The following is an 18,207-nucleotide window of genomic DNA, read 5'->3' as shown; positions in this document are numbered from 1 at the left end:
GCAGAGCTGGAGAAAAAATAAATACAAAAATCCTTGAGATTTTCAGCTCAATTAAGATGGCAAACTGAAGCGGTGAGTGTTTTTCTTGTTTTCCTCCAAACCGATGAGCTCTCCCTGGAATGTCTGCACAGCTGAAGGCGGCGGAGGCAAAGAGTTAATGTTGCAACATGGAAGCGAGGCAGTGTTTCACTTTAGGGACACACTGGGCACCACTGAGACCTCAAATGACGTGATAAATATATTTCCAAGCAAATAAACCTTCCCTTAATGGCATTGTGGAGCCATGACGGCAAACTGGGCACGGGAGTCAAATGTCTGCATGACCACAGGGTCATGTTTTTCTCAGATGATCTTTCATGCTTTTAATGACTTCTAACTGTTTGATCAAAATGGGGGAGATGGGGCAAATAAACATACTTTTGAAATTAAATTCATCTGTATGCAATGCATTGACACTGTAATACTTAATTTATGCAAAGTAAATCTACAATGTGTCAAAGAAAGGCTAATTTAATTGATCTGTTTTTTTTGTTTTTTTTTTTCATTTGATAGCTAATGTAACAAAAGAGTTTTTTAATGGGCTTTGACAGAGAAAATATGAAAGAAAATAAAGTTATGAAGTGCAGAATCTGAAAACAGTTCAGCGTTTTACCAGCTCAAGGCAGAAAGTTGTGAGACAGTCGGACGGTTCTGTTTGTCTACAGGCTCTAGAGGATGTGAGGAGTCTGAAACCATCCAGAGCCCCGGCCCCTCCAGCTCCAAAACACATCCACTCCAATGACCCTTTCAGCTCCCCTCACTATCCTCTCCAGGAACTTCTATCATTTTCTTTAAAAACAGATCCTTGATTGTAATAGTGGGTTAAATCTGTACCTTTTGGCTGTTGTTTTTATTGTTTTTTGGGGGGGTTTTTTTGCACATCTAAAACATAAAGAAATCTCTCGGTGTTGCCTCTTCATGTTCCTTGGGTTCTGTCTGGTATCATTTGAGCAACACACAATAAAGTGAAGCGTAAATGTACTCTCCAGCCGACAGTCCTGAAATAGAGGCAGCTGTGGTCAAAATAGCAAAGAGGAAAAGTGACTAATGGCATTGGAAGAATATGAGGAACGGACAAAGCCCCGCAAGATAAAAGTGGTCCATTAATGTTGAACTAAGCTGTATGGGCCAGAGTTTATGAATTAGCAAGAAAGGAAGATGAGGAAGATCAGTTTTTATTTTTTTTAAAGAAAGAGGCTGGAATTAGTTAGCTTTCTGAGACAGATTCATGTGATGTTCACACTCTCTGCCACTATATATGTCAAAACAGATGCATAATAACTACTGTGCCCATTAAGAAGTAAGAAAAAAGATAGGTGACTTTTTTTTTCTTTTTTAATAATCATGTGTCCTCTATTACCACGGCAGACATCTTTTTTTTTAAACGTATCTTTATTTTTTTAATTATTATTATTATTATTATTATTATTATTATTATTATTATTATTATTATTATTATTATTATTATTTCCATATTACGAGAAGTGGCTATCCGATTTTGCATTGTCAGTATAATATACAGTCCCACGGAGGATTGAGTGGAAAAAGATGAAAATGAAGAGTGTAACAATACCCAAGCTTATTTGAGGGGTGGCTGAGGAGGGATGTGTTGGTGCTGGGGGATTTCAATCCCCACGAGGTTCTAATCTTGTTTGGTCCATGAGCACAAGCTCGGTTCAAACTGAAAGGCTCTTTCCCCGCTCTGCATGCAGGGAAAAGCAGACGAGTGGCTTTCTCCTGGTCTACTGAGATGTTCCTCTATTTTATAGACTGTTTGTCACAGGGGGGGAGTGGGCTGTTTTCTATGACTAATCCAGCTATAAACAGCTCTTCTGACATACCTTATTTGGCTCTGCTTTGTTGCTGTTCCATCAAAAATAAAGCTGCAATAAATAATTGCACGTGTGAATCCCCCCGTTTTTTTTGTTTTTTTTTTTACATGCAGATTACAACGTGTACGTCTAAATAGATTTCAATGTGCCGCCATGAAGTGAGCAGCATTTACCGAGCTCTGGGAGATTTATTATCTATTATTTTTATGTTTGTCATCCATGGTAAAACGGTGCTGCAGTAATTTGTCTTCAGAGCTCTGCATTTCAGTGTGTGTGTTTGGAAAGAAATATATTTAAAAAAAAAAAAACAGGTTTCAGCAGCATTCACCAGCAACTGTGCAGGGTAACTGTGTGGGAGGAAAAATGAAAGGCAGAAATCTAAATGTGTCTGACACAGCGTCCACCAAGCCTCGGCGGATCCCTCTGAGAACTCTGGGTAGACAGGCTGCAGGTATGCGAAACACAATTCAGAGGTGCTAGAAGCATTAAAAATAAATATTACAGAAAGAAAATCAAGCCAGAGGCGGCGAGAAGCACATTAACGTAATGGCAGTCGGCTTGAAAGATTCCCTCATAATGCGGCCCGTTTCTGTGTGTCTCTTACGGATCGATGCTGAAAACAGAAGTTGTATGCCACGACGGACCCAAAGTGAGCCGTTTTTTTTTGTTGTTGTTGTTTTTTGTTTTTTTCTTAGAAATGTCACGAACTCTTAAAAAAAGAAGGGGAGGGTGAAAGTGGGGAGGTGGGGGGGGGGAGTTTCATATGCTTTTAGCTGCAAGGGGCAATCTCCCTCAGCAGAGCTGCTCCTTGAGGCTCAGCAGGAGTACAAGAACAACAGCTAATCAAAGCGTCTCGTTCTGATGGCTGCTGAGAGGAAGAGGACTCCTGCCTCCTCGCACCTTCATCTGCTGGGCGAAGAGCTTCTTTCCAGAACTCCCATCAATCAAACAAAACAATTGAAGCTTTTCATTTCTGCCTGATAAGATCTGCATTGACCCGCCATCACTGCCAGAGTATGCAGAAAATATTGGGCCTGTGAGAGCATGGGTGACATTTAAAGCAGTTGCCTCACTTAGTTTTTTTTTTTTTTTTTTTCCACCCCTCCCTTTCATATCTGAATGTCATCAGGCTTTCTAATCAGAGAATCGTGTTTAGGCTCTCTCTCATTTTGACAAGTTCAACTTCAGTTGCTTTTTTTTTTTTTTTTTTTTAAGCAACCTGTTATCAGCCTCGGTAGCTGATTAGTGAGTTTGTTAAATAATTATCCTCTTTGAGGGAACCTGCTTAACATTCAGACAGGTCACATTCACATCAATGAAGCACTATTAGGATCTATTAGTACGAAACGAGACATGCGTTGCAAATTGAGTACACGGTTTAGGGACCTCAGCAGTGGCTGAATCAGATTTGATAATCGAGCATTAAGTCGTGTAGCAATTCATTAAGTAAGACAACAAAAAAGGATGTGTAGCTCTACCTCTACTGGATAGATTCAGTTGATCATTTCCAGTCACGACACTGAGTTCGCAAAATCAGTATCAAAACATCGAGGCACACATTTTATTTTCTGAAGCCACAACATAAACTGAGAACAGAAGCTTCCAAATCATTAATACCTTTCTCTTGCAAGCTGTCGCTGCAGCCCAACAGCGATCGACGAGAAGCTTCACAATAACATTAAAATGCAAAATAAGTGCCACTGCAATGATGCACAACATGGGAGTTTTGTGACCTTAGGTAATATGGCTCCCCACTCAGGGAGCCGTAGTGTCAGGGGGCGGAATAAGGATCTGTTTGTTGCTTATTATGTAGAGTTTAAGTACAATATGTAGTGCTAGTTAGATCTGGACTACATTTCATTGCAGACTGTCATTACCAACTGTTTAAAATCAATTTATCAACTAATTTTTAAATTTTATATCCATGTAAAACTATTTTTGTATCTTTATTTTAGAAAAAAACAACATCTTATTTATAGTATACTATAACATAAATACACTAACTAGTTTTTGTATTTTAATTTTTGGAATTCCACTTTTTTTTTAAATACCTTAAGAGGATAAAGTAGAACACTGATCATTCAGATAAATAAATAAATGAATAAATAAAAATAATGTCCTAAATATTTTAATATAAAACCTAACAGTGGAATTACTAATATTCATTAATTTATCAAATCTAAATTTGGGTGTGTTATCTGTACAATTAAATTAGAATGGGATGTAGTAACTTTCTTCACTCCTTATCACAATGATTCGAAGGAAACTTTCGTAAAAAAAAAAGAAAAAAAAGTTTTTAAAAATTAAAAAAAAAAACAAATATTGACAAAAAATATTGATGCCAATGGATAATTAGCTATAGCAGCCCTGATTGATCAGACGTAGCTCAGAAACAAAAATCCTAGTATGGTTATGCCTCAATGTACTATCTCCACACTAAACTGATAAAAAAATAAAACACAACAATCAAAATGTATATTTTCAATAATTTGTGGGCATCTACACAACCTGAAGGTGACACAAGCTGGAAAATTTCAGGATGAATAATAGTTAACTGGGGGAAAAAAATCAGAAAAAACATGAACTGAAATATTTTCTACAGATTTTAGATTCTTTAAAATGCACCTTGGATTTGTGAAACCCCATTTAAAAAAACAAAAAACAAAAAAAAAAACAGCAAAAATGACTTAAAGAAATGCCAAACTGAAATGCTTCTAGAAATAGCACCAGATCTTTAAATGTCAACAACAAAAGACGAAAAAATACGACAATAGGGCGGCAAAAGCTGTGTCAGTCCCCTGCCATGCACAGAGAGAAGAGGATCCAAGGGCAAGCAATGGATCACCAGGCAAAGGATTTAATTTGGTGTGCTTGGATGTTGTGACTGGTGCCATTTTGCATTTGTAAGATGAGTCTGCCTCAGACCAGATCTGGAGCAGGGGCCACCCACAGCATGACGGGCCCCACTAGGACAGCTCTGAGAGCCAAAGGAGGGAGACTGTCCACTGGAGAAATGAAAACTGTGCTGGGGTGATGTGTGTGTGTGTGTGTGTTTATTTTAGCATTTCTCTCCTTGTAAGGCCCATTTTTTCTAACAAATATTAAACTGTGAGTATAGAACTTATAGGACCCAGAAGGAAAAGTGCTATTTCTGGGGTTAGGTTTAAGACTAAGGGGTGAATTAAGCTTAGGCATATACTGATAATGCATAGGTTTATGATAAGGGTTGGAATTTTTCATGACTTCTGCTCATGAGAAATGAGCAGAAGTCCTCGCAAAAGTCATTGTGATGATAGAAAGATGTAATATGTGTGTCTGTGTAAAACAAACACTAAGCTCTTTTCTGTGCATTAACCAGAAATGTTGAAATGATTAATAGAATAAAGCAGAAGCAGAACAAGACTGAGAAGTGTTGCAGCATTTTGCTGTGCAAAGTTTTATCAAGATAAAGTGTCAAATCAAAATTTCTGTTAAGGTCTACGCAGAGGAACCATCTGCCTTGTTATCGGTGCTACCTGTAGAAAGAAGTCAGTACATCATGGTCTTAGTGCCTGAAACCTGGCAAATTGCACATCTGGAAAGGCACCATTAATGTTCAAAGCTATAAAACTAGCAGGAGGCGACATATGCTCCACGTTCTCTACAGATTAAAAGCTTTAATAAACGGGGTTGACTTAACGGATTCAATCAAAATTTCACAAAATCATCAAAGCAACCCAGCTGAATCAGGCTGGATTTGAATTCAGATACATTTTACAAAGAGTTTTGTTTCAGACATATTTATCAGAGTTCCCAAAAAATAAAGGCTTCAGGATGAAAATATGTTCATCTGCAAGACAAGAGAAATGACAATGTGTACAAGAGAATGTGTTTTGCTGTTCTATGTCAGAACAAAAGCACCAGTGTTTTTTCCATTTTGGCTTCTCATACCGAGTAGGAAGACTCCAGTTTTTTTTTTTTTTTTTTACATATTTTAAGTATCAGTGTTTTGGTTTGGCAAGCACTTCGAGAGCTCAGATTTTGAGTGTTATTATGTAAATTGTATATTTGAATGCTTAATATAGCAGATGTTATTTGGCCCTATTGGAATGGTATGACAGAAATGCAACTAGATTAAATGGAAAAATGCATTTAAAAATATATATGTATCAGAATTGAAGGACAAAACTTATCAGTATAAGTTTGAAAAAGTCTTTGAACTTGTCTGAAAAAGTCATTAAATAAATTTTCCAACTTTTGGACACATCGGGTCAAGTTTATTTTGATCGTCACATACCAAAGTGTGCTACCTTTAAAATGATCAGTCAAAGTGCAATTGATTTAAATAACATTTACTTGCGCATGTCACACTAACATACAGAGGCAATCATGGTGGTACAGATGAGGACACAGCAGTTGAAGCAAATACTTTGTAAAATCGGCCGATGAACACAGTAAAAAGCTGCATCTCTTGGTCCATACACAACATGAACAGTCTGCTGTGGTGCCACACTTTAAAACGTCACTTTTTCAAACATACTGGGAGCACGACAACCGAAACACAAAGCAGGAAAATTGATTCAAAAATTAAAAAAAAAAAAAAAAAAAAAGCAGCACCTGACCACAGGTAGGAATAAAGAAAATACGTTCAGGACTCTAAAAAGAAATCAGGCTTCAACTATTTACACAGCAAACGACACAGAAATGGAAAATGTAGATGGAAGCCAACAGCGTAGGATGATTACTACAGAAAACGTTAAGGCTCAAGTATAGCTGCATTTATAGCAGAAGTACGAGGTAATGGGTTTTCACAATCAAACCGTCAACCATAAATTACTTGAAGAATAAAAAGACAGTTATGTTTTAGACTAACCAGTGATTAGTTTCCATTAGCATGTCCCCAGACTGAATGGAAACAAACACAGGCTGCCTCCAATATTTAAAGCTCATCAAGACAAGTTGTCCAACCTGATGATAGCAGAAAATGTTTCCATCTACAGTTGGTCCAGTCATTAAACTATACCAATAAGTAAAAATAAATATATTTTTTAAAAATCCTGCCCCCGCCCAAAGAAAACTAATGATTTGTGGAGAGATGAGTAAGAAACTATCGTCTAGAGGTGAGAATAGGTCAGGACAGTGACCTGTGCCCTCCCAGGTGGACAACCAGTGCTGAAAACAGATTCTGGAAACCAGAAGAACAATGTGAGAGACCTCAGAAAAAAAAAAAAAAAAAAAACATTCCCAGACTCACACAGCTGTTTTATAATACATCAGACACACCCAACTCAACATTGGTGGATGGAAAGCTGCATGTTGAGCAAAGAAGAACCTGCCTGGAACCAGTTTTACAGTAAAATACAAAACCATGTGGTAGAAGGAAAAAAATATTGAACTTTTTACATTTTTTTAAAGGCAATTAAAAAAAAGCCTGAGATAAAGCTCGTTTTTTTTTAATACTTTGCATGTCCCTTTGGAAAGTGTGAACAGTACAACAGCCAAATATTCAAGAAGCAGCGCTGTAAACTGGCCAAAACAATCTGTAGCTACTAGCACATCACACTTCATGCAAAAAAAAAAAAAAAAAAAAAAAAAAGAAAGCATTTGCTACTTGTTTTTTTTTTTCCCTCACTGTACAAGTTAAACACAAAATAAAAGAATTTAAAAGTTAATTTACAAAACGGTAAATAAAAACACACTTACATGGAGCAGAGAAGAACAGAAAAAAAACCCACACACCATATAGAGTTCCCACTGTCCAGACAACAAGCTGTGCTCGCCAGCGCCCTCCGGGGGTCACTGAGGAGCAAACAGAGCCGAGGACGACCCGGGGTGAGGGAGTTTGCATCCTTTACAAGGAGATGCCGCCTTGCTCCAAACGCATACATGGCTCAACGTACAATACTCAGAATATACGCTTTCGCTTCAGGTAGGAGTCTGCGTAATGGCCGCCGAGGCCTTGGGAATGCTGGCCCACGTAGCCTCCCTCTGGGCTCGGCTCCGGAGACGGGATGAGCCGGGAAAAAACGCGCTTCTGGCTATTCATCGGGGTCTAGAAATAACAGAGGAAAATGGTAAAGAACAGTTACAGGTGTTGGTTATAAAACCAACACCTGTAAAGAAAAAACGGTTTGAGGCCATCTGCCAATTACCTTCATAACGTTCCCTACGTCTGGAGGGTAGGGGGCGCTGTGGGTTCCTGGAGGCATTCCCACAGCCTGCAGACAAAAAAAAACGCATTTCTCACTTACCCTCACACTGCAATGTTAATCATTAAACACTGGCATCCTGTTATTAGCCTCATTCTTCACATCCAGGCACTGACAGGTGATCGATACTTCAAACAGAAACTGATCGGGTTTTGCCGGTTACCTTGTTGAGGTGGGTGGCAGGCGGGCTGCTGGCTTCTGGTCCTGAGCTGAAGTACGAGGAGAGGGGTGGGCTGCTTGGATCAGCGTAGTGGGGAAACCGCTCACTGTAGTCAGGTTGACGGGAAAACTGAAGAAATTCCAACAAAAAAAATAAATAAATAAATAAAATAAAAAACTGATGAATATGCTGAATTCACTTTTAATGAATGAAAAAAAAAAATGCCTTAGATTAGGTTGAAAAAGCTGAACACACACACACACTACCTGCTGACCAAATCCTGCCAAGGCTCCAACGCAGAGGTTCTCCTGCTGTTCGTACGAGTAGGCCAGAGCATCCTGAGGAGAAGCAGCAGATGGGCATCAGACCAAATTACATCATATTGACCCGTAATTGAGCAGCAATGTGCAGAAAGAACCACTAGTGGCCAAGCGACATCTATTCATGTCAAACTCAAACGAAGGGCAGGAAGAGGTGATCACCTGCTGTAGAGGAGGAGGATACTCGGGGCTGTAGGAGTCCTGGTAACGCAGGTTGTAGTTGGGCTGCATGTTGTGATGCGTGTGCTGGTTAGACACGTTGCTTGGTGTTGGCCGCTTCCTGTAGGGGTGAGGCCTGCTGCTCGCTGCTGCAGCGAAGGGAAACATGAGCCCAACGCGTCTGGCTGACTGCTTGCCTTGCACATGAACATATTTAAATGAAAAAAAAAAATAAAATGAAATAAAATATGGCATCTCACCTGAAGGATAAACACTGGCATTGAGAAAGGCGCTCTGAGGAAAGTTCATCTCTTTAGGAAGATCCCCTAGCATCGATACCTAGCGGTGAGGAGAAGGGCTTTTGTTCAATTCTCGCACAATTAGACGAGAATTGAACAAAAAAAAAAATATAAAAATCTACTTTGAAACATACTCCTTGTGCTGTGCGGCCATCTGCCCCCATCATGCCACCCATCAGGGGTAAGGAAATGCCTGGCAGGGAGGGAGAGGGAGTCTGAGGGAAGCCGCACACTGATGTGGGGGAATCCTGCTCCCTCATTAGGCCTCTGCCAAGAGACCCTGGCTTCAGAGAGGGCACAGCCTCCGTCTGCAGAGCCAGACCTGGGACCACACCGCCTGCAGCAATCAAAACAGACCAACCCCAATGAAGAGCTACTGGGATACATGCTAGCAAGAAGTTCTTATTGTTGTAAAACAACAGCATCTGGTGGAAGACATTTCCTCCTTTAGAAAACAAGCACATCAGCTTAAAGAAGGTCCCAAATACAAAAAAACAAAATCCTTCTGCATCACAGCTATCCCCCTTCTTTGTTGTCCTATCACAAGATCACAGTAAATTACATTCAAGAAAAAGACTTAAAGGGTACGAATACATTGAAGCTACTCAGTATTGTTCCGCTATTGAATGCCGATTCCTGAAGTATGATTAGAACTGATTAATCAGAATATTTCAGCATTGGCAAACGCTAGAAGTGTGATGCATGAATAAGAGGATACAGATGTTTATAATCAGATGAAAAGCAAAAACATGTCATTAGTCGCTCAAGGAGCTCCGGCTGGAAGTGAAAGATGCCAAACCTTGAGGGAGCTCTCCAAGCAGATGGACTCCCTGCTGGACGGGCAGAGCAGCCAGAGGATTGTCCCCGATGAGTCCTGCCTGCTGGCCAAAAGGACAGACCAGTGTTACCACAGGGTCACCCAACATGGCTGCAGCACTCAGAGGAAAAACTGCAGACGCACAGCAACACACTAAAACCAGGTTTTACGTTCACTCACCAACTTCTCCCTCAAATATCAGCGTTTGACAGTCCAGGCGCATAATAGAGAAGCACACCCACAGCATCACTCAGAAAACCCTCACTCTTCCCGAGAGAGCTTACCGACCACGACAAATCTGTCCCTTTTTACCTAAAAAACGGCTGGAACCCATCAAGCTCCAGCCTCCACCTCACACACCATCATCACTCACACAAACCACAACAGGAATTTATATATTTTTTTTTTTTCTTCTCTTTACTGTGCAGCACCTGAGCCCAGAGAAGATGATTTCCCAGAAAGGCTTGCTAATGGCACAGAGGAGCAGAACAGAGAGGAGGAGGAGGGGTGAAGATGAATCAAACAGAAGATGAAGGAGCAAGAGGAGAGATGGCATCAGGGCGGAGGCCAAAAGGTAAGGGTACCTGCTGGGCTTTAGCTTGGTTCTGGAGGAGCAGCTGCAGCAGGGCCGCCGACAGGGCGGGGTTGGGCAGCAGTGGGATGGCAGGGGCCGCTCCGAGGAGACCTGCAAGTAAACACCATCAATAAACTGAAAATTAACCGATAAAGAGCTGAGGCGGAGGACAGCTTACCCTGTTTGTGTCCCTGTGACAAAACGTTGAGCAGCATCTTGAGAGCAGCAGGGTTATTAAGGCTGGTGAGGATCTGCATGGTTGTGGGGTCAGGGAGGAGACCTTTACCCCTGTTCACAGCCTTGCAGGTAGGAAGAAGAAGAAAAACGATCAGGAAACAAACAAACCAGAGGAAAAAAATAAAATAAAAAAAAAAAAACTGCACTGCGAAAAATCTCTTATAAGAATTTTGATTTATTGTTTGTCGTGATAAATTTCAGTTATTGATGTTAAGTAAAACAAAACTGACAATATGGTCAGACACTTTATTTTGATATTTTCTCCACAAACATCAGTAAATTTGAAAATATTACATTAAATGCAGTTACTGTGCTCAGCTTGGTGAAACAAATCAAACGTTTGTGTTTTAAGAAAGCAGCATCCTGCAGCCCATTTCAGATGAGAATGATTTTTCAAGAATATTTTTGATGCTATGAATGCTGTGCCATGCAGTCACCATCCTGCAAAACTATTATCTAAAAATAAACTCTTTTAAAAATTTTTTGAATAGTCTTTGTTATCACAGTAGTACCGCAAGATATTGCGATAAAATCCTAAGTGCATATCAGTGGTTCCTACGACTGACCATGTGGCCAGTGTACACAAATTTTCCCATAGTACCGTTGTCTGGGCAGCGATCAGTGCAGCCAGCATGCTTCTTCCAGGAGGGCCGGGGGCACAGAAGGACACCCTGATGTGCGTCCCGCCCAGCAGCCGGCCATCTCCGAATCGCTGCGCCACCTCAGCCATCTCCGCAGTGGCGAACTCCAGCACGGCGAAACGCCGGAAACTCCCATCTTGCCCCTGAGCCAACTATGGAGAGAAAGTCCAAAGGTAAAACCAACCCGGAGATCTACTGCCAGCATATGGACTAATCATTTTGTGCCATTTATTGAACTGAATGACGGGTCAAACTCACAACAGACTCGTTTGAGCCAGTTCTTCATTATATCTTGAAAATCAGTCGCATATAAACAGATGTGACTGATTTATTACATTTACTTGAGTATTTTTTCTATGCTGTACTTTATACTTTCACTTGCATTTGGTTAAAATTTCATAAGTTCTATATTTAACAAAAATAATAAAAAACAGTTTCTTTTCCCTCATTTTGTAGTCATGTTATTTAGGTACATTTTCAATTTAATCTTTAAAATGCCCAAATTTCCACATAACTACATTTTGGTACGTCTAATGATGTATTTTTTTTTTCCTTATTTGAGTACAATTTTTGTTTACCCTACCAACCTGTGCATATAAATCGTACTTTTCCACATACACTAATGTTTAGCTTTGAATTTATGTTTCTACTAAATGTTTCCACCTTTTTGTGATTAATTAAAAAAAGAGAGAGAGAATCATACTGAAGGACACCAGCTGATCCTGTTGGTCTTTACCAGCAAACTCTGCCCTATCGCTATAGAAACCCAGGAACCACATAAAAACAAGGGCAACAGTGAAAGATGCTAAAAGACCACGCATAAAGGAAAGCATTACAACAAATTAAAATTATTCCAACACCCTCAGGGTCAACTTGTCACAAGCATAGCCCTTTTCACTAAGCTTCCAAAACATATCACCTGACCTTGAAAGCAAATATAACAGAACAATGAAACTTCAAAAGCATTTTTTCCCCCAAATCTGTTCATTATTGTTGTTGAGAGAAAAGGAGGAATAAGTTAATGAATTTATTATCTTGACGAGTAGCAGAGTGTTTGTGCGTCCTGAACCTGACCTGGCAGAAAACCGGAGAATGGGTGTCGGCCAAAGCGTTTCGGAGGTCCTGGGCGGTCAGGAGGCTCGGGGGCAGCTGGTCCACACACAGACACTTTGAGTGCAGCTGCGGGTATGTGAGCGAGCCCACTTCGGTCCAGTGGACGTAGAGCATGCGGGAGCCCAGCTGCTTCCCGAGCAGCTCCGACTTCGCTCTGGCCGCCGAGTCCTTCTTCATGTACTCCACGAAGCCGTAGCCTTTGGAGTGACCAGTAGAGGCGCTGTACACCAGGAAGCAGCGCTCCAGGTTGCCGAAAGGTCGCACCAGCTCCTCGAACTGCTGCTGGGTGAAGGCCCGGGGCAGGTTGGCGATGCACAGCAGGGCGTCGGTCGGCTGCAGCTGCACGGAGATCTCCCTTTCCCGCAGTATTATCTGGTGGAACTCCTTGATGGCGCACTGGGCCTGTTCACCGTTGAGGAGAGTCACAAATGCTGGGAGAGATGGGTGGGGAGAAAAGAAAAAGAAAAAAAAAATTGGGACTGATGTGTAAACCAAATAAAACGCGTAAAAATCAGAAATAAAAACAAAGACGAAGCTATTCAAACACAGATTCAAGCTGCGAACCCCGCTGTTGACACCGTTTTCTCTTAAGCTTGTCAGATAAAAGACGACGCTGTTGGCAAAATGTCAGACGACACCGTCTCTTCTGCCAGAGCAACCTCACTGCTCTCAGCGAGACTGACAGCCGACTCAGTGTCAACGACAGCCACATCAGGACGTGAAAAGTTGTAGTTTTGTTGACCTTCACTTTATCCAAAGTGGCAGACTTCTGATATTGTGAAAATAAAATTTTAACGGCCTTGCAACAGCTTGGCAGCTACAGTGCAGTCACCATCTTCACCACTGCCATTCATTTCCCCCCCAATATTATTACTGTCAACCTTCTGGAGACATGGCTTTGCGACTGCAAAAAAACAAGTAAAAAGCAAGCATCTTTTCATCAAAGTTCCTCTTCCTGGTTAGGGATGCAGCTCACACAGACACTGATAATGCAGCTTTATTTGAATTTATGACAAAGAGGGAAAATCGTGACAAAGGGAGTTTATGGCTGCCATAATGATGACTTACTGGAACACACTGGGCATTTTAACCAAGGTTTTTATGTTCAAGTCGTTTGATTCTGAAGCCATTTCCCTCTGTGCCTTACTAGTTTTGATGTTCATCTTTAATACTGTAATCAAACTTTTTTTTATACAGAGCAGAATATAAACCTAAAGGCTGCGGTACATATAAAAACTAGACTTTTCAAACAAATTAAACACCACAGTGTGTAGAGGAAGGCAGTTAGTAGTACCTTAAATGTTTCTAAGGATAAGATATGAAAAGTTCTACTCCTACATAAAGCTTTTGGAAATAAAGAGACATTTAGTAATTTGATTCGACACAAAAACAAACTGGATCTGTGGTTCCCAAAGAATTTCACCTTTTGACCAACAAAATAAAAGTAGCATTATTGATAAAGGTAATATTTTATTACCTTTATCAATAAAATATTGGTAAATATAATCTTGATCTATAACCAGGAATTTATATTAAAAATAATGAATAAGGCGTGACTGTTTTACAAATTTAAGTCTATTATCAAAATACAGAAAAGTATTTAAAAAAAAAAAAAAAAGTGTCTGGCTCAAGTCAACAGAAGCCTGAAGAAATGTTACTGTTGGCAAGACACATTTCCCAAGAGCAGTTTGTGTGCATCATGTGAAGATAGAATAAAAATAAAAAAATAAACAAACACCTGGGATGTCCAGATTACCACTAATGTAAAAAAAAATAAATAAATAAAAAATACATGCATTTGGGTGAGGCATGTGGGAGATTCTGGGTCAATCAGAAGAAGGTTGAAACAAACGTCAAGCTTTTTGGTTAAAAACACAGTTTGGCAAACATGGCACTTCATCACCACTGAAGCATGGTAGTGGCAGAGTCATGTTCTGGAGGCACTAAGGAGGTAGAGAAGACACCCACAACTAATTGACAGTTTGCAAAACTCAGTTACTTGAGTTGACGTTGAACAGGGTCTCTTTATTTTGTCTGCACATTTTAAAACCAAAATATATTGGCCATGACTTCACTCATAGATGAATAAGAATAAACCTTAATCAATTTAACTTTTGAATGAATGGGAGAAATAAGGTTTTACTTTGGTTGAAAGTCGCAGCTTTGAACCGCAGGCTACTTTTGACAAGAGAACTGATGGGTTTCTCAAATTTAAGAAGCCGTCCAGAACAGCAACAATATTTTTAAACTAAATGTAGGCTGAACAATACTATATAATCAACAGTTGTGTGTAGGCATCTTTCTAATAGTTCATTCAGAAACATAATGGTCTTAGGTTTGTGTATCCAGCCCAGGTAAATTATCTTATTAAACGAATGAGGACATGCATTTTTAGCTAAATTTGCATCCATAACTTTGACGCTTATAATTTCAGAATCTGAATGCTTTATTAATCCAAGAGGGACATCACAGTCTTACGAATGCTCAGTCCAAGTCTGCATGTGAAAAATTAAATATGAGAAACAATACATGTAAGAGGGAAAAAAAAAAGATGCTCCCAAAACATTAAAACATAAAGGAAACGTAGCTAAAGATTAATAGGAGGCACAGTTTTGGCCAAATTAAATTATTCTAACCCATCAACATTTGTAAGTTTTCTATAAGGTGCTTCAAAGTAAATTTATCACGAAACACTTCAAAATATCGCCAACAAACTATGATCAGCTGCACTACAGCAAACAGTTAAATATGAATGGATTATACTAGCTTTTGGATATTAGTTTGAGGAGTTTATTCACCAAAATAATAAGTTAAACCAACCTGTGCCCTTGTATTTGTCAACAAAGCAGTACTTCAGATCATAGTTTCCCAACAGATCATGGACCTCCTGTGAATAAACATTTACAGAACATAAAAAACATTAGAAAAAAGTGTCTTCAATAACAAAGCTTTACAAAAAATGAAACCTCAGTGGGGTTTTTTTCCTGTGAGAAGCACGCAGGCTGTGATACATGGGTTGAAGTGCTGAAATTGAGATTTTGAGCCTGACAATTAACTCTTTCACGTCCACAGTTAAACTAGTGCACCTGTGGAGAGAAAGGGGAGTGAAGGGGCAACTGCCTCATTGTTGAGGCAGAAATTCTGCATTGCTTTTGCCCATTCACAAACAAATACTGACGCTCTCTAGCATTTTCTGACTCGTTTTGTCTCTACGCCTTCCACCTTTTGTTACAGGACCCTCACATCTCGAACTCCCTGTGCTCCCCCCCTCCCCCCCCACTGCCTGTGGACAATGGTACTGCCCGCAGGCCTACAGCTCCCCACGAGTCAGGCACGTTCCAAACTAAAAATAGATTTAAAAATACGACAAAACATCAATGACAGACTAAGACTGCTACGTGAAACAAGTAAAACACCCGTTTTACCTTGTCTTGTTAATTTGACCTGGGAAACCCCAAATATGAAAAGTTGCTAAGTTGGTGAAACAGGCCACAGATGACCACTTTTGCCCAAACAGCGATCTTATCACCGGGCATTTTGAAGTAAATTGCAGTCTTTTCAGACATGTCACTGTGTATATGACCCAATTACACTTTCAGAATAAATTTGATACTTTTTGGTCATAAGTAGACAGTCGCAGACTAAGCCTACACATCACGTCAGCAAAAGTTAAAAGGCAGGGTTAAAAGGTTAGCAAGCTAACATTCGTAGCATGATAGGCATATTGGAGCTAGGTTAACGTTTAGTCAAACTGCTCATTAAAGCATGCAAAGTTTCACATTTACCTGATTAGTAACATCCGGTGGTAAATTTTTTATTATTATTTTCCTACGGTTGTAAAACTCCCGACGTGTTCTCTCCAAGCGGCTCTCAATATCTTCAGGGCTCAGTGGTATCAAATCCTCATCGACCCTTCGTTGACATTCTGGGCCCGATGTGGCGTCTTCTTCCACCGAAGCTAATTCGGGGTAACGTTGACGGTCACCGGCCATAAAGTTTTCTTTATCCGTAGCGAGGTCGTGATTTGCGCTAAATGGTCGAGAGACAAATGTGGCCCCGCTGTCTGCGCCTTCATCCGTGCCTGAGGTGGTACTGAGAGACACGGCAGCCGCCATAGCCGGAGTTTGGTGGAGGTTTAATCGGGCTTGAAACTCGGTCAGATTTTGAGCAGTTTAAACAATACACACATGGACCCAGCGACGCTTCTCATTGGACGAGCGGGGAACGCATTCTCCATGACTACGACGCAACGTGCCGTGGGGGCGGGGCGACGCTTCCAACTAGCATACCACCTGTTATATAAGGTACTGTAGTTTCGTAGCAATTAAAAAAAACCCCGTTGCTTAAAAAAAAAAAGAGAGAACAAATCTGACATAGTGTTTATAATTACACATCTGTCAATGTATCCACAGATAGGGTTAGTTTAGAAACCGAAGGGTGAAACTTAATACATGAGAATATTGTTGGAAAGTTTAATTATTTCTATTCAAAAAGGTTTTATTGATCCCAGTCAGTTAAGATACAGATGTGATACTTAAATGCTATAAATAGTAATTACATGGAGATATAAGTCAAGTGTTATTTCTGTTTATTTTAATGCCTTATTATGGCTCATGAAACCCAAAAATCAACATTTTCAGAAAAGTAGAATGTTTTGAATATAGCTAATTTTTGAAGCATCCCAAATAATTGTAGCAAAAAATGTCAAAGAAGTTAGTTACATACTATGCATAGTATGTCTACTATAAAGTATAAAGTATGTCCTCTAAACTTCATAGAGGCTCCTTTTGAATAAATTGTTGTAGTGTAACGTGGCATGGAGGTGATCAGTCTTCAAACCCAGGTTTAACTGGTTGGACTGGATAAGTGTAAGTCATGGATACCCATACTTCTATTCTTCCTAGGCAAAACTTTTCTCTTTTTTTCAGATGTTCAGGGGGCTTTGGTCTTATTCACAAATTATGATGAATGTTTCTGATAGCTTATCCTGCTTTTCCAAGCATTTATGTCTCTTTTCTTGTCCCTGTATGTCTAGTAAATTGCTCCTTTTCATGATCATTGTAAAAATCTTACCAGGAGACATGACTTTTCAAATAACTAAAGAAAGACTAATAACTAATTCCTTTTAAAATTATGTCATTTTAAATGGATATTAAAATAATAATCTCTCCAGTTTTTACTACGTACTTTATCTTGTTTCTTTGTGTATTTGTTTGTTGATTAAATTTGAATATATACCAGTTTATTTTTTTCAAAAGCGTGAAGAAAACCATAAAATACATTTTTTGTGGCTCATGGCAGGTGGATGAACCGACAGACATTCACAAACGACAACAAAAATCCTTCAATTAGTGGCTGAGAGTTCAGAAAGCTCCCACTGTTTCACCTCACAGGGTCGTACTGACCTGTTCCACAGCAGGAGAACCAGGTTAACACTACAGAGAAAAGTTTCTACTTTTTCCATTGTTTGAGACTGCAACTGGTTGCATTGAAAATGAATACCGCAATGCTGTGATGAAAAAGAGGAATGATAGATATCTTGTTTTTAACATAAAGTATTGTGTTTTGTTAAGGTTGTGTGCACTTTCCAACAGTACTGTCTTTATCCAAAGTGGGTTTTCCTTCACACAGATTGTAGTGGGATATCAATTCCTGAAAAGCAATGTAGAAGAAATCTGAAACTTCTTTCTTTTCATTTTAGAAGAATAGGACAAAAAAAATACTTCACACAGAGAAATGGCACGAAGGAAAAATCCTGTGCCAGCACGGGGCCTTGCAGTCCAGAAAGGGTGCATTAAGGTGCTAAAATCATGCACTCAAGTATTAAT

The 18,207-nt window shown here is 39.8% G+C and overlaps 1 protein-coding gene across 5 annotated transcripts; it reads right to left on the bottom strand.

Moving 5' to 3' along the window:
- Positions 1 to 7,723: 7,723 nt before the first annotated feature.
- On the bottom strand, positions 7,724 to 16,618 carry raver1 (ribonucleoprotein, PTB-binding 1). 5 transcript variants are annotated; one of them, XM_007560391.2, is made up of 15 exons: positions 16,165 to 16,618; positions 15,200 to 15,266; positions 12,341 to 12,810; positions 11,227 to 11,418; positions 10,567 to 10,687; positions 10,399 to 10,499; positions 10,246 to 10,281; positions 9,797 to 9,875; positions 9,132 to 9,334; positions 8,959 to 9,037; positions 8,702 to 8,847; positions 8,477 to 8,557; positions 8,223 to 8,348; positions 8,003 to 8,068; positions 7,724 to 7,902 (listed from the first exon to the last, which is right to left on the bottom strand). In XM_007560391.2, the coding sequence occupies exons 1-15, from the start codon at positions 16,492 to 16,494 to the stop codon at positions 7,756 to 7,758; spliced, it is 2,244 nt and encodes a 747-aa protein (XP_007560453.1). In that variant the 5' UTR covers positions 16,495 to 16,618; the 3' UTR covers positions 7,724 to 7,755. The 5 variants fall into 5 exon arrangements, with proteins under 5 accessions (XP_007560453.1, XP_007560454.1, XP_016531018.1 ...); XM_007560392.2 differs by lacking the exon at positions 10,246 to 10,281 and having other exon boundaries at positions 16,165 to 16,616; XM_016675532.1 differs by lacking the exon at positions 10,246 to 10,281 and having other exon boundaries at positions 9,797 to 9,878; positions 16,165 to 16,553.
- Positions 16,619 to 18,207: the final 1,589 nt, after the last annotated feature.

This window comes from Poecilia formosa, unplaced genomic scaffold (genome assembly GCF_000485575.1).
Source record: "Poecilia formosa unplaced genomic scaffold, Poecilia_formosa-5.1.2 Scaffold115, whole genome shotgun sequence".
NCBI lineage: Eukaryota > Metazoa > Chordata > Actinopteri > Cyprinodontiformes > Poeciliidae > Poecilia > Poecilia formosa.
Note: the sequence above shows the minus strand (reverse complement) of the source record. Positions and strands in the feature narration are given on the sequence as shown.

Bases quoted from the DNA above. Each gene is read 5' to 3' on its own strand.
- raver1 (XM_007560391.2), bottom strand. From the start codon at position 16,494: ATGGCGGCTGCCGTGTCTCTCAGTACCACCTCAGGCACGGATGAAGGC. The intron at 15,267-16,164 runs GTAAATGTGAAA...GTTTATTCACAG, and splicing joins CACCGGATGTTACTAATCAG to GAGGTCCATGATCTGTTGGG. The intron at 9,335-9,796 runs GTTTGGCATCTT...TGATTGCTGCAG, and splicing joins GCTTGGAGAGCTCCCTCAAG to GCGGTGTGGTCCCAGGTCTG.